The sequence below is a fragment of the Lineus longissimus genome, chromosome 19 (genome assembly GCF_910592395.1).
Source record: "Lineus longissimus chromosome 19, tnLinLong1.2, whole genome shotgun sequence".
In the NCBI taxonomy this organism is placed as follows: Eukaryota; Metazoa; Nemertea; class Pilidiophora; order Heteronemertea; family Lineidae; genus Lineus; species Lineus longissimus.
The window spans coordinates 3,252,217-3,266,831 of NC_088326.1; the positions used below are offsets into that span (position 1 = coordinate 3,252,217).

Genomic DNA, 14,615 nt, shown 5'->3' on the forward strand with positions numbered 1-14,615 from the left:
GTTTATGACTTTGAACATCTACGTGTCGGGTTTTCCCGATAAAGGCGCCACTGTCTAATCGGGGCAGTGGCGCCACTATCGCCAAACCCGGCCATGTAGATGAGATGTAGATGTTCAAAAGTCACAACCCAAGATGGCGGTGAGATTTTAGAAATGCATTTTTTGCTCGATAAAGTGCCGGCTAACGCTTGAAATACAGAACAGAAAATTATAAAATGCAATTCTAGTGATAACCCCTGAAAAGTAGAATCAATGAAAATGAATTGGATGACATGATATTCTGTACTAGAAGTGTGTACAGTGGGTTTTCTTGGAGAAAATTGTGATCAAGTGCCAAGAGATTAGTTCATGAAGATAACACCAGGTGTCAGCACCTTATGGGCCCGAATTTTGGCCTAAAACACAGGCCTCTGATATGGCGATAGAACTGTCATAGAAGCGCTGCCGATGTTGTTGTATGCTGGAGGTGGACGGTAAACTATGTGTTTCATTCTCATGGCCTTATGCGATAAACAAATTCTATGTTGAAAAATTGATGCAAATTACTTTTGTTTTCAGGAAGCAGTTGCAGTTGTTTTGGATGTGAGTCCCTCGATGGACTCGGCCCCGGCTGGGGAGACGACGTCGCTGCAAACTTCTCTCAACGCCATCACGATGATTCTTCAGAGGAAGGTGAATCTGAATTTCTGTTTAAAACCACCCCAGCTGAAACACTATCAAATAATTTTTCTATCTCCCCTTACTTGTCTGTATGCACCAATGGACCTAAATTTTCAAATGCCCACACCCCCCGTTTCATACATGCTAAATGAATGGCACCTAAGATAAAAATCTGTATAAATATCCACATAATATTATATGCATTCAGGCCTTTCAATTACGTGGAGACCTCTACACCCTGTAATTTGGGGACATCCTGTATGGCCTACACCGTTATACGGTGTAGGAATCATGTAATTGAGAGGCCTGTGCATTGTAAAATTCTGTTCTGGCTTTTGATATTTTTGAAGCACATGTGCTTTTAAGCATGTTCATTGAATAAATACCATTCTTTCCCCTTAAAAATTGTCCGATTTTGAAATTGTCATGACAGAACTCTTGGAAGAAAGAGTCTTTATGAATCTCTAAATAATTCCAGATGTTTGCCGAGTCAAAAGATGAGGTGGCCCTAGTTCTATTCGGCACGGACAACACTGCCAACGATCTGGCAGACGGAGACAATTACGCAAGAATCATCGTAGCCAAGCCACTTGCGGCACCAAGCTGGGACCTACTGGAGTATGTTCAGAATGACATCCAAGCCAGTCATCACACTGGAGATTGTATCCTTGAATAAAAAAACTATTGAAGCGCCCCCTGGCCGAAGACAAGAGACACTACATTGTAGGCCAATAAACCTAATAGCACCCAACTGTAGTGGCATGTAGGGGAGAGGGAAAATTAGGGAATTTGATTTTTCCAAGCATTCCATTCAGTTATTTTCCCTGCTGTTGACAAGACATGTGTAAGTCTCTAATTTTACATCCTGGGTAGACAGTACTCCCAAATTAATTTCCTTAATTTGTCTCAGTTATTGATGCGCTCGTTGTGGCTGTGGACCATTTGAGGAAAGCGACAAAGTAAGTGTCAAGTTACCATATCCGTGGTGCACATTGGGAGGTGCGAAAAGTTTCCCAAGCCTGGAGTTGTGCGTGCTAAAAATAACGAGAAGCATGTTTTTTGCTTTCTAAGAGTTAAAACAAAATTAGCCTCAAAAAGTTTCAGAAATATGGCTCACTTATAGTTCAAACAAGCAATGGCCTTAGCCTTCGAATTCTAATCTTTCTAAACTGTGTTTATTTCAGAGGCAAACGTGGTATTGCAGGAAAACGATTGATTCTCTTCTCGAACCTCGGTGGCGAGTTTGGTGATGACAAAATTGACACGATAGTAGGTGCTCTCAAGGCTGAAGAAGTGGAGCTTAACATCATGTAAGTTCCAGGGATGTCCTCAATAAAGAGGTGTCCTGCTTAGAGAGGTCACCTCTGCAAGACTCATCGTGACAAAGTGCTTCAAGCATGAAGATTCATGTTTCTTTTGAACTCAGTTCTTGTGCTCTTGAACGAATCACACCCTTCTCTCCTTCAGCGGTCCGTCCCTGGGCGATGACGATGACGACGACGGGCCACCAAATGCAGCCAATGCCAATGGCCACACCAAGGAAAAGACACCACAGCAGAGAGCCGGCGAAACGATGGTCCAACATATCTTGTCAGAGGTGGAGGGAGAATGCTACTCCTTTGGGTAAGAATAAAAATACTGATCATCCTTCCATTTCCCTTTTAAATGACGTGGCAATGTACGTATACTTACCTTGGGAACATGAAATCCACAGGGGCTGGGTGCACTGATGAAAGCTTCATGGAGCTGAAGCCCATTAATAATGCACTCTGAAGTGAGTGCGGGGCCCTAGGCCCAAGTGGTTGCGACAAAAATCGACCACTTACGAAGATGGGAGAGTGTGAGTCTTCCTCATCACAGGCACTACAGATATGCAGTGCCAAAGCCAGAGCGCCCTGGGGTGTTCCTTCCATTTCCCTGTACACCTTTATATCTTGTAATATTTTAGCATAGTTTGGGGACTTGTTTTTTGCTATTCAGCCAGATTTGGGGACATATTGTCACGGCAAGCTGTTGAATTTATATGGTCTGCTGCACTCTTTCAAGTCCCAGATGTCAGGTTACGTAAGAGAGAGGGAGGTTTCGACAATATTGGCAAACTAACGAAATGTTTTCGTCTTTCAGAGAAGCGCTACCAGCGTTGAGTTATTTCCAAGCCAAGGCTGTCAAGCAGACTGCCTGGAAGTGTACTCTGGACATCGGGGCCGACCTAAGAATTCCAATTTGTATGTATACCAGGGTAAGTAACGTGCCTACTTGCTCAAAATTAAAGCAACAGCATCAGAAGGAATCCAGCACCTCTTACAGGAAAGCAAAGATGCTCCTGGAACAGGCCATAAAAACCAGGGCCTGGGTTTTCTTCTTAGCATTTGAGAGCAGTTCAAATCGGTATTCCTGCCTGGTTTATGAGGTCAGCTGTTGACTCCAGTTTGCTCTAGACCCCCCCAGAGTTTAGCTGTGTGATCGACATGGTCTGACCAAACCTGGTTCCTCTGGGCAGCATGGAGGTTACACTCTTCTAGGATATGGATGGGAGTCTGTTTGTGGTGTCCACAGGAACATGCTGGTGTGTCTGCTATCCCAATGCGATGGAGGTGGCTGTGTAATCTGGTTCCTCTGGACAGCATAGAGGTTGCAGTCTAGCATGATATTGATGAGAGTCTGTTCCTGATGTCTACAGGAACACGCTGGGTTTTCTAACACCTTAGATTTGAATCAAAATGAAAAAACACTGAGCGCCATCAAAGAATAGGTTACTGCTGAAACTGTTGAAGAACAAAATGATTTAGTAAAACTTCTGTTTCTTTTATCACTTCAGGTGACAGAAGCCAAGACCAAATCTATGAAAAAAGTCTACGCACGCGACCAGGATGCGGCCATTCAAAACGAACGCACGTTCCATCTGAATGATGAGGCCGAGACCGAGATTGAGAAAGACGATACTGTCCAAGGTCATCGATACGGGAAAGATCTGGTGCCGTTTTCGCCCGAGGATATCGAGGGGATGAAATTTCAGGCGGAAAAATGTTTCAAGGTGCTAGGAATGACAAAATCTGAAAACGTGAGTTATGGAGCATGTTGCCACTTTTACTGAAGAAATTCTATGGTTGTGAGGCGAAGATTGATAAAAATTAAACTTCCAACTAAATGCGATCAGTAGTTTGCCCTCCAGAGCCCCCAATGAGGAACCTGGATAACAAAACCTGCCAATAGGGGGCCCTGCAGGCAAGTGGATCATGGCTGTAATGAGAAAGCCATTTCCCAGGTCAATGATTATTGAATATTTCATCCATTAATTACTCTACATGGGGAAATAGCACCAAAAATGTTGTTTTATTGGTCCTTAATTCTATTTTGATGAGTTTTAGGGAGAAAATCAACAAACTTAATTTGAATGGAAAATGCACTGGAAGTGTACCTTTAAGTACTGGTGCTGCCATCTGGATTTTGCAGGTAAAGCGACACCACTACATGGGAACCAGTGTGTACTGTTGCGTGGGCGACAAGGGTGATGACGCAGCAGCTGTAGCACTCTCCGCGCTCATCCAAGCTTTATACGAAACCAACAGCGTTGTCATCGTACGACGGGTGTACGCCAACAAAGGCTCGCCGAAATTAGGCTTCCTGTCTCCTCACATCAAGGCCAAGTATGAGGTACGTTGATGAACAGTTCTAGTGCCGGCGTTTCTCAAAAACATCCCACCTGACCCCCATCTCAGACCCATCAGAAAAGAAATGGGTTAGAGATGACTTTTGCGATAGCTTACTAAAGACCAGAGCTTGCTTATTCAATAGTCTCCTTTAAAAAATTTAAAAGTTTTACAAGGATATGTTCAGTTACTCCTGAGTATCTCGATTACCAAATAATTTAAAGGGTATTTGTCGTTGCTTGTAACTTCAGGAGTGCAAATATGTATTGTTAATTGTTGTATATGAGGATGCTCTAGATAGTGGTCAACGAAAGATTGAACTATCTTGTCATTAGGAGATGAAACTGAGCCATTTCTAATGAGTCCTAAGGACAGAAAACAAGGACAGAAGCAACTTCTCAGTGTCTGATGTACTTATCGAGAGAAAAAAGTTTACACTCGGCTTGTTGCCTCCGACTGACGATGAACCAATGCTTCACTGCTGGGCAGATCCGTGTAACTGCATACCTCTACACCTGACCCTATCTTCAATCATTCTTCTCCAACGTTTCAGTGCCTCATGTATTCCGAGCTGCCGTTTATGGAGGACGTCCGGCAGTTCACGTTTGGTTCGTTACCCCTGAGCGACGATGCGCCACCTGCTGTCCAAAAATACAAACCTTCCGCGGAACAGCTAGAACTTATCGACAATCTCATTACGGATATGGATTTGACAAATGTCGTCGAGTATGTACTGTAGAACCTCTCTATTACGGACACCCATGGGACCGACAAGTGCTGTCCTTAATAGAGAGGTGTCCTGATTAGAGAGGTCAAATTGAATGGAAACAACCAATTTGGGACCAAAACTAGTGTCCTTAATAGAGAGGTTGTCCTTAATAGAGAGGTTGTCCTTAATAGAGAGGTGTCCTGATTAGAGAGGTCAAATTGAATGAAAACAATCAATTTGGGACCAAAACTAGTGTCCTTTATGGAGAGGTTGTCCTTAATAGAGAGGTGTCCTGATTAGAGAGGTTAAATTGAATGGAAACAACCAATTTGGGACCAAAACTAGTGTCCTTAATAGAGAGGTTGTCCTTAATAGATTGGTGTCCGCTAAGGGAGGTTCCACTGTACTTGTAGATTGGAAAAGACACCTACCAATTAAGGACAACATTAGTCAGTCTCCTAAGTGTGTCCTCAATAGAGAGGTTTTGTTGTCTATCTTTTCAGGGACGACGATGGTGAGAAAAACGAGGCGTTAAAACCTAAGTTGACGTTTAACCCATTCAGACAAAGACTTTTCCAGGTGAGAGATGGGTTACTTTCTTTGCTACGAATATATGACAAAAAAATTTCCGATTGGATTTATTTTGACATTTTGTTATCAACCAATATAAGAATCATCAAATATTTCATTCTTGAGGGAGGGTAATCATTTAGTATACGTATTTAGGTCCATTTTGTGTATCCATACTGGTGTGAATGGGGGGGGCAACATCATCATTCTGACTGCAAGGTACAGCGAGCAGACGAGGGCAATTTCCATAATTTGTGCGTCTCAAAATTTCCAAATTTATGCATATCTCGTTTCTGATGCAGTGTCTTCAACACCGAGCACTCAACCCCGACGAGCCGTTACCAGAACTTAACCCACTCATAGCCGACTACCTCAAACCTGCCACGGAGGTGACGACAAAGTGCGAAGGCACCGTCAAAAAGATGAAAGAAAAATTCAAACTTGAAGTCGTCCAAGTGAAGAAGGAGGTACAGACAGGACAGAACGTTTTTAAAGAAAAGTGAGTTTTCTTATCAATAAAATATTTAATCTGCAAAATTTTCACGGGTGTTTTTTTGCGAACTTTGCAAACAACCATTACGGAGACGGATTTTGCGTGCTTTGTCGTCAAAGGATAAACAACCATTACACCACTGGTCTACCTTATCGAGCAAATCCTTCTTCCTTCTTCATTTTCTTCTTCAGTGTTTGCTCTGCACCTGCTTGGGTCTTTTGCATGTCCTTGCATTAATTCGTTTATTTTGCTTATTCAGTGATGATGATGGCCCAGCTGCCAAGAAGCCCAAGGTCGAGGTCGCCGGCGGTATGGCCGACATTACTAAGGTCATGGTCACAGAGGTTGGCACGGTAACGCCTGTGGAAGACTTCAGGAGTATAATCTCAGCCAAGGATGAAGATCGTTTTGAAGAAGGTAAACATTTGGATAATATTCAGGGTTTTTTTGGTTTTTTTCAGTGCGTATTTAAGCAATTGGAAATTTTCAAATTTCAATTACAAATTACAAATTTTTTACGAACAACATAGGCCTTTAAAATATTCTGATAATTTCTCTTCAGCGTGTAAGATGATGCAGACCGTCATCATCAAGACGATTATGGCTTCCTTTGGATCTCAGTTCTTTGGCAAGGCGCTTGACTGTCTGAAAGCACTCAGACAAGAATGTGTCAAGGTAAGGAGGATGTTTTCAGTGATGGATTTAGGGGTTGGCACATGAGGTGCGCATGCCCATTTTGTCGGAGAGTAACGATTTTTCAGGGCGATGTTTCATGACAAGCAAGTAACTCCTGCCAATAAAAACATTGATAAAGCAACCTCTTCGTATGGAAGAAATCAGCCTTTTGACCAAAATATTATCAAATGCAATACAGCTTATCTCACCTCGGCAAATCAGCTCCAGACTGTTGTCAAAACTATTTGAACTATTTGACTTGGTATGTGGCAGGACCCTGGTAACTAAAATGACAAGCCATGAAAAAATTCAGTTTTACAAGAAAAAAGGAGATGTTCTATCGAACCTACGATGATATCATTTTCGTCTTTGCTTTGGATTTCAGAATTCCGAGCCAAATACATTTAACCATTATTTAGTGATATTGAAGGAGACTTTGAAAGAGAAGAACAAGAAGGACTTCTGGCAAGAGATTGTAAAAGGTCGGTGCACTTTTTCGCTGCCGAATCTTTCCAAGACTGGCACGCCAAACTGCCACATATATCCTGCCAAACTCGGTGTAAAAACAAGGCATCTCAACAAACAACACAGTATCACCATTGTGTCTTCATGTCATGAACATGAACACTCATTTGTCGGCAAGCCTCCAAGTAATCCTGGTCAACACTGCCCTAGCAATGATACCAGACCCTCTATGCTTTGTATTTCAGATCATCTGACCTTGATTGACAAAAGCGAGAGTGAAGACAGCGGCGTGACCAAGGAAGAGGGAGCAAAGTTCCTGGAGGGAGAGGTGAAAGAGGAGGAGCCTGAAGAAAAGGAGGATGAGGAAGATGCTGATGATCTGGTGAGTGAATCATTTGTGGTACTTTATGTGTGGGTGGGGGTCCCCATCTGTAGTTACTCAGGCCTCTCAATTACATGATTCCTACACCGTATAACGGTGTAGACCGTACAGGATGTCCCCAAATTAGGTCTTTTTTTTCTCCTTTTTTTTTTAATAATATGACCCCCTGAAGCGTTTTTTGACCCCTAACATAACCAAATCTCATCCAAATGGCCTAATTTGATAGTTTTACCCTAAAAATTATGATTTTTTAAGGTGTATGTGGTGATATCAGTCACTAACTTTGATTAATGACGTCGCTGTTCAGGCAAATTGGCGCAATGAAATGTCCCCAAGTTAAGCTAAAAAGCAAAAAAATATGTCCCCCAAAATAGGCTAAAAAAATACAGGGTGTAGAGGTCTCCACGTAATTGAAAGGCCTGGTTACTGGAGGGAGGGGTGAGAGAGGAAGACCCTGAGGAGAAGGAGAATCAAGAGGATGCTGGTAACCTTGTGGTACTTTATGTGTGTGTGTGGGGGGGGGGCATGATTAGGCAAAGCTGGGGCTGCTCAATTGTGTCAGCAAATTCACGTGCCACTGTCTGTGTCACTCTGTCCATCCTATCCATTAAATTGGGGGTGCTGTAAGAAATGAGACAGACTGTTGATGTGATCTTCATTAAGCAACCACGCCAATTTGAAGCCAGAGCTGGGTGACAAGGACGTCAGTGTTCCAGCAAGGTTTCTCTCTTAATTGGTTCTGACACTAGACACTTTATTTTTTTCAGTTGGCGATGATGTAGTTGACAAGGTGAGGTCGTTGCAACCACGATAAGGTGAAACGAGGTCACTGTGACCTTAGTGCATTCAGGAATGATCTTAGCGAAGGGCAGCTGGAATCGAGCACGTTCAAAATGAGTGATTCGAGTTCACCCTCTCACTTATAAGGCAATATGTAGTGAGGCTTGTTAGTGGGTTCAAATGTTAGGCATTGAAGCGACTGTTTTTAGATGTTTCGAACCCGGGAGCGATAAAATAGTGGTTACCTGGCAGACGCCCAAGCAACTCGGCCTGATTGCCCACGCAACGTCGGCAGTAACAAGCATCAGGCACAAGATCAAGCACTGGTAATCGAATGTGCTAATAGATGACGTCCTGTTCTGGTGAGGAATGCTGTCGTAAGTCACAGTTCGCCTTGAAGAAGATTCCAGATGGACCTTGCTCAGTTCTGGGCAAAATGTCAGGGTATGGTGGACTCGTAAATATATGATAGACTGCAATAGAGCTGGTTAATCAACACTGCCAGGAAATTGATGTATTTTCTTGGTGAATTGTTTCCTTTTGAATGTGCTACCAAATTACAGGTTATTTCATTCAAACAGAAATGTTGTTGTGTATGTTTTATTCTCGTTACACCCTGTACAGATTCTGTGAACCCCTTTAATATGGCAGCCCTGATTTCAGCAAATATTTTATGTCATTTTGGATGTCACTACCACAAATGGATTGGTTTTCCAATGACTCAAAAACCTGCCACCTAGGAGGAAACTGGTGAACTAAAATTATCCTGTCGGATGAGAGCAGATGATAGCATTCTTGTCTTGATGTCAAAATACCTGCTTTAGGAGCAGCAATTTTTGCGGGAACTTATATTTCATTTGAACATGGTGAAGTAAGCAAGTACTTGTCATGAAAATAGCATTTTGACTTTGTCCCTGAAATGAATGAATCAAAAACGAAGTTCCTTGCAGGCTGCAGGCTTTAGTTACTCGTGTTGCGTACAGGGGGCAGTATAGGTACTTGTAATCTCTTTGTTGCGTTTGAGTGGCAAACTTTTTTCAAAATAAACAAAGTATATCGTATATTCTGTGTTTTTGTTTTTCATGGTTTATTTCGCACTAAACTATTTATGAATAACCAGCTGGAAGAGTGAAAAATGAGCCACTTTTAATAGTTTCAATATCACTTCCGTCGTCTGCTAGAATGACTCAACCACGACCCGGCAGCGGCCGCCTCGGCGTCACCATGCAGGGCCCAATGATATTATAGGCTAGTCGTCTGCTAAAATGTTCGACTACAACCCCGTCCCTTGGGACACTTTACATACAACTTGATGTTAAAAGAAGCCTGTAAAGTGCACACAAAACTACCAAGGGGTCGAGTTTATATCAGTCGAGATATGACGCAATATGGCGTCCACGCAAAAGCAGATCATGTCGTTTTGTGTACCCGTTGCCTTGACTACCGGACTTGTTATTCCTAACACAAACACATTTGAAAGCTTGACCATGTTGACCACACATGGTACGATCTGAGGGGGTTGCCTTCTGCACTATGATGACAGAATGAATAAAAATATATATAAGCGAGCCTTATAAAGTTCAGGAACGCTAAATCAAATCGACTAGCCTCTAGTTGGTATTCACAACGTAATCTTTTTTTGAACATTTAATATTGTGATGCGATAACAGTAGCAACAAGATAACATCAACTCTCAGACAAACAAACAGGAGGCAGAACGCCCAGACGATGATGCAAAAATAAACAAAATCCTTTGTGGAGACATATACGCCCGTCTCCTCAGGTCACAGCTACACGAAGGCCTACGTCACACCGTTACCGTAAGGGTTAAACTGCTAAAAAGGGCCTTTAATACATGTTAGGGATTACGATTAATAGCCTTAGCGGTAGCTCTTTCATGCGCAGGCCTATGCCTACCATTGTTAATCCCTTCAGTAGTTAGGCCCTTGCGTTGTCAACAGTGGTGATTTCGGCAGGAGTAGGAGTAAGGAATACACAGAATATAAGGTGAGCTTTTCTGGTTTCCTGGCGCCAGATATCACCAGTTTGCAACTTTTTGATTATATGATTTTTTGAAGGACATAATGAAAAAATATCAAAGAAAATCACGGGAATCAAATGAAGTATATTTCAAGGGTATTTTAACATACATTGTAGATGTACATTTGTCTGGTTGAATAGCACCTCGATGGGATAATTCATTTCCTTGTGCTCCCAAACATTGACCCTAGCTCAGTCGGTAGAGTGATGGCCTTAAGCTTTATGAGCGAGAGGTCCCGGTGTAACATCTGTGGTTGTTCCCCATGTGTCAGTGTTTCCAAACAATAGGCAGCTAGAGAGACCACGACTTTTCAATAGGGGGGATACACAGAAAAACTTGTCAATCTATTTTTGAGCGTTCCCAAACAATGAGGGGAAACACTCAAAAACAGAAACACTCAAAAACATTACACCGGGTTCAATCCCCGGTTGGACCTTGATGTTTTTCCTCTGTTACATAGTTTTCATTCCAGTCAATTTCCGCGACTATCGAAATATTCCGAGGAATTTCCGACATTTTTCGTTTTCGTTGCAGATAATACAAGATGGTGTGTAGTATATGCTGTTGCTGCTGTTGTTGTGATTGCTGTACATTGAAAGGTATCGCAAAATGGATCTTGATTGCTTTCAACGTTGGATTCTTCGTAAGTATTAGTAATAGATAATGGAACCGCTTTACAAAGGACGCCCTAGAGACTGACTAGTGCTGTCCTGAATAGAGAGGTGTCCTGATTAGAGAGGTCAAATTGAATGGAAACAACCAATATGGGGCCTAAACTAGTGTCCTTAATAGAGAGGTTGTCCATAACAGAGAGGTGTCCGCTGAGGGAGGTTCCACTGTAGGGGGCTATTGATCTCTTATCTCTGTGATTTTGAAAAATCGCCCACTTAACCACACATGGAAAACTAAAATGTTACATATTTTATTTTCAGATCGCTGGCGCCGTCCTGTTAGGTGTTGGAATCTGGATAGCAGTAGATCCATCAACCTTGGCTGATTTCCTCTCAGCGTTTAACTATGGTTCGCTCAACGTGACCGGGCTGCTGCTCGGGTCAGCCTACACTCTCATCGGTATCGGAGCCTTCATTTTCTTGATCGGCTTCACAGGATTCTGCGGAGCGTGTAAGGAGAATAAAGTCTGTCTGATCATTGTAAGTATTTGAGGACGTATTCAACTTACGTAACCCATCCATGGGAGAAGTGAGAGGGGGGATGCCCCCTAAAAGTTAAAAAACGTGTTTTTGACCGACATTTTGGCCGAAGTGTCATTTTGAGTAATCACCAACCCTATTGATATTTGTGTGTGATTTTTAAACATGTCCTGAACATAATCAATATCATTGTGTTATATCCTTCGTTTCTTTCAGTACATCATCTGCGTCAGTATCGTCCTTCTCGTCCAGATCATCGCGATGATCCTCGTAGCTGTCTTCTTCGAACAGGTATGTAGCACAGACTCTCCAGAAGTAATAGATCTTAGAATTGAGTCATTTCTTTCCTAGAATTGAGCCAATTCTTTCCTAGAATAGAGCCAATTGTTCATTGGTTTTCCAATTCGCGAAAATACCATGCATCAGTTCAATTTTCCACAGCCTTTACGACCCTGGAGACCTCCATCACAAATAACTATAACGAGCCGGAGTTCCTTCTAGTCCATTTACACAGCTTGCAAAGTGCCAGAAAACCGAGTCAGACCTTTCTGATATTATATCTTTATGGTTTTTAACCCTTACTAGATCAAGAGTACCGCCCTTACAACATTGAAGACCGCGGTCACTGATAACTATGACGGCAGCTGGAGCTCATCCAATTCGATCTCCTTAGCTTTTGACTACACTCAAATCACCGTAAGTATTCGTTTCTTTCACCGTTGTTCTCGTGTTTTGCGTGCCACCACGGTCGGGCTTCTGCTGGCCAAGTCAAATGACTTTGGCTTGGAAGAGGAGTCCTTCGGTCCACCTTCACCACTAGAAGCAAGGAATATGCGTTTCAATAAACGGACAACATTGGTTTTACGCAGAAGAGGATTCCAGCAGGACCGCGACTTCTCCAAAGACGATCATAGAAAAGTCATTCCCTGGAGCGGAATGTAACCACAATTTAATCTAATTTCAGTTCGATTGTTGCGGCGTTGACTCTTACACAAACTTCCAAGGTGCCACCAACTGGAATACGGCCTATAACTACGGAGGCAGCTCCTACACAATGACCATCCCCCAATCCTGTTGTAAGCAGGACGACTCCCAGTTCCCCACGGGGACGGTAAGCCTGACTGATGGCTTGTGTCCGGTGACGCCAACGACGACGAACTCGTACTACACCACCGTAAGTCCATTTCCAATTGATAATAGGGAGTTGTCGCAAAGCCCGCGAAACGCCAACGCCAATGCCAATCCCATTGTTCGAGCTTCCTGATCACGATTTGAACAATGGAACAGGCTTTCGCGTAGGCGTTTCGCGAGATTTGCGAAAACTCACCAATAGAGATGTGTAGACAGTGCATAAGGCTGCCTCTAGCCTAAACAGTGTCTCCACCTACTGCCAGATTTTGGAGCTACTGTCAAAGAATGGCTAAGAAAAAGTAAACCACCGGCTGTGCATGCGGCGGCCGCAATAAAGCGTGCTATACCTTGACAGGGATTATGATACTGATGCGGATTGTTCTTTTTCCAGTCTTGTTATGACAGCATTATCAACTACATCAACACGTATGCCATCCTTCTGATTACCATTATCTGCTGCATTGTGGGAATTGAGGTAGGTGTTGACGCTAGCGTACGGAATCTAAAACTCCCTATATTTCACTTCTCAGTTGGTCCGTGACGATGTCAGTGAATACGAATACATTCAAAAGATATCTGCTAACCATGGTTGGTGAAAAGTTAAAATTATCTTGAGTCAAATTGTTTTTAAGAAAAACCAAACTTTTATGAAATCGGCCTATTGGTTTTAGCACATCAGCTCATTTACTTCTTAAAAGCCCAAAGTCGAAATATTACGGAAAGGTTCGGAAAACTCGAATATCCCGGAAACTGCAGATTCCACAAAAAGTATAAGAATCAAGTTGGTTCTTTCGTTCAATGTGCCGTTTGTATCTTACTCTTTTTTTTCTATTCTTCAGATTGTCGGAATCTTGTGTGCCGTATACATCTGCAAGAACAGTTAGAGAGAGAAAATAAAATACGTGGATCCAGGATCGGATAACGAAACAGTGAAGAAGCTAAAAAAAGAACTGATATTCTCGAAAGATAGTATTTCGTATAAATTCCTTCGCAGCCCTGGAATAGATTTATTGATGCCGTCGTTCCGTGACTGCCAACACAGGTCGCCATTTTGAATTATTGCTCCACTAATCGTTGAGTAATCAGATAGCGATCAGTCCCGAAATACATGTGTGGAAACAATTAGCGAGCACCCCCAAATCTGTTTTCTTGCAAGGTAAAATTATAGTCCTAGTACAAATGTATCACCAACAGTGAAGAAAACAGCTGGAGGTACACACAAATGCACATGGAGGATATATAACAGTACCCTCCTTTATACATTACATTACATGTATTTGCAAAGAACTGCTGTCTGTGATATCAGTGTGATCAGTATTAACTCCGTCCTTAACTTTTCAAACGATCCCAGTCTGACACGAGGAAATCAGGGGTTAATGTTGGTTCTCCGGCCCTCTTCGTGTGTAGGGCCGAAGAAGCGAACATTTACCCCTGATTTCCTCAGGATTTGATCTCAACCTATGACGTCACTGATTGATGTCATAATATTTTTTTCTGAACATATGTATGGTTAGTTTTGTAAAGTATAGTTAAAGTATTTTGAATGTCTAAATAAAGCCATATTTATCTGGTAAATTAGCGTTTATTTTTTAATTAGGTCATCATATGCCCGGCCCGTTTCCTAAATCTGGAATTTGATTGTACGTTATATGGGGCAGCGTTTGTCTGTCGCCTTGGTGGTGCCAGAATCAGGCAAGGCAAAATAGGACAAACATTGACAAGTTTCGCCGCGTTTTTGTTTGTCGCATGACTACGAAACAATCTAATTTTCACAATGGTGAATATACTGTCAGTTTACCATCATGGTGAATTGTGGAGTTACCATGGTAAAAAAGTCACACATTTTTCTTTGGGTGTCTCAATGCTTCAAAAACGACATAAGCAATAGAAGATAGCTAATTGACCTAA

The 14,615-nt window shown here is 42.4% G+C and overlaps 2 protein-coding genes across 4 annotated transcripts; both read left to right on the plus strand.

Annotated features, from left to right (window-relative positions):
- Window positions 1-121: 121 nt before the first annotated feature.
- Window positions 122-9,439, plus strand: LOC135503281 (X-ray repair cross-complementing protein 5-like). Of its 3 annotated transcripts, none has more exons than XM_064796785.1 (17): window positions 122-139; window positions 559-672; window positions 1,139-1,322; window positions 1,571-1,619; window positions 1,845-1,970; window positions 2,128-2,283; window positions 2,785-2,899; window positions 3,479-3,721; window positions 4,114-4,314; window positions 4,864-5,036; window positions 5,523-5,598; window positions 5,892-6,088; window positions 6,342-6,499; window positions 6,645-6,757; window positions 7,143-7,239; window positions 7,468-7,604; window positions 8,372-9,439. In XM_064796785.1, the coding sequence occupies exons 1-17, from the start codon at window positions 134-136 to the stop codon at window positions 8,384-8,386; spliced, it is 2,160 nt and encodes a 719-aa protein (XP_064652855.1). In that variant the 5' UTR covers window positions 122-133; the 3' UTR covers window positions 8,387-9,439. The 3 variants fall into 3 exon arrangements, with proteins under 3 accessions (XP_064652855.1, XP_064652857.1, XP_064652858.1); XM_064796787.1 differs by lacking the exon at window positions 122-139 and adding an exon at window positions 388-473; XM_064796788.1 differs by lacking the exon at window positions 122-139 and adding an exon at window positions 431-455.
- Window positions 9,440-10,325: 886 nt separating this feature from the next.
- On the plus strand, window positions 10,326-14,258 carry LOC135503407 (tetraspanin-18-like). The gene is made up of 8 exons (XM_064796968.1): window positions 10,326-10,391; window positions 10,960-11,068; window positions 11,358-11,576; window positions 11,793-11,867; window positions 12,162-12,272; window positions 12,541-12,750; window positions 13,099-13,182; window positions 13,547-14,258. The coding sequence occupies exons 2-8, from the start codon at window positions 10,970-10,972 to the stop codon at window positions 13,589-13,591; spliced, it is 843 nt and encodes a 280-aa protein (XP_064653038.1). The 5' UTR covers window positions 10,326-10,391; window positions 10,960-10,969; the 3' UTR covers window positions 13,592-14,258.
- The last annotated feature ends 357 nt before the right edge of the window (window positions 14,259-14,615 follow it).

What these genes read in the sequence shown, in the direction of transcription:
- LOC135503281 (XM_064796785.1), top strand. An exon ending in GATTTGACAAATGTCGTCGA is followed by an intron (nt 5,037 to 5,522) that starts GTATGTACTGTA and finishes CTATCTTTTCAG; the next exon opens with GGACGACGATGGTGAGAAAA. An exon ending in CTGGCAAGAGATTGTAAAAG is followed by an intron (nt 7,240 to 7,467) that starts GTCGGTGCACTT and finishes TTTGTATTTCAG; the next exon opens with ATCATCTGACCTTGATTGAC.
- LOC135503407 (XM_064796968.1), top strand. Translation starts at nt 10,970, where the DNA reads ATGGTGTGTAGTATATGCTGTTGCTGCTGTTGTTGTGATTGCTGTACA. An exon ending in ATAAAGTCTGTCTGATCATT is followed by an intron (nt 11,577 to 11,792) that starts GTAAGTATTTGA and finishes CGTTTCTTTCAG; the next exon opens with TACATCATCTGCGTCAGTAT. An exon ending in TAGCTGTCTTCTTCGAACAG is followed by an intron (nt 11,868 to 12,161) that starts GTATGTAGCACA and finishes AACCCTTACTAG; the next exon opens with ATCAAGAGTACCGCCCTTAC.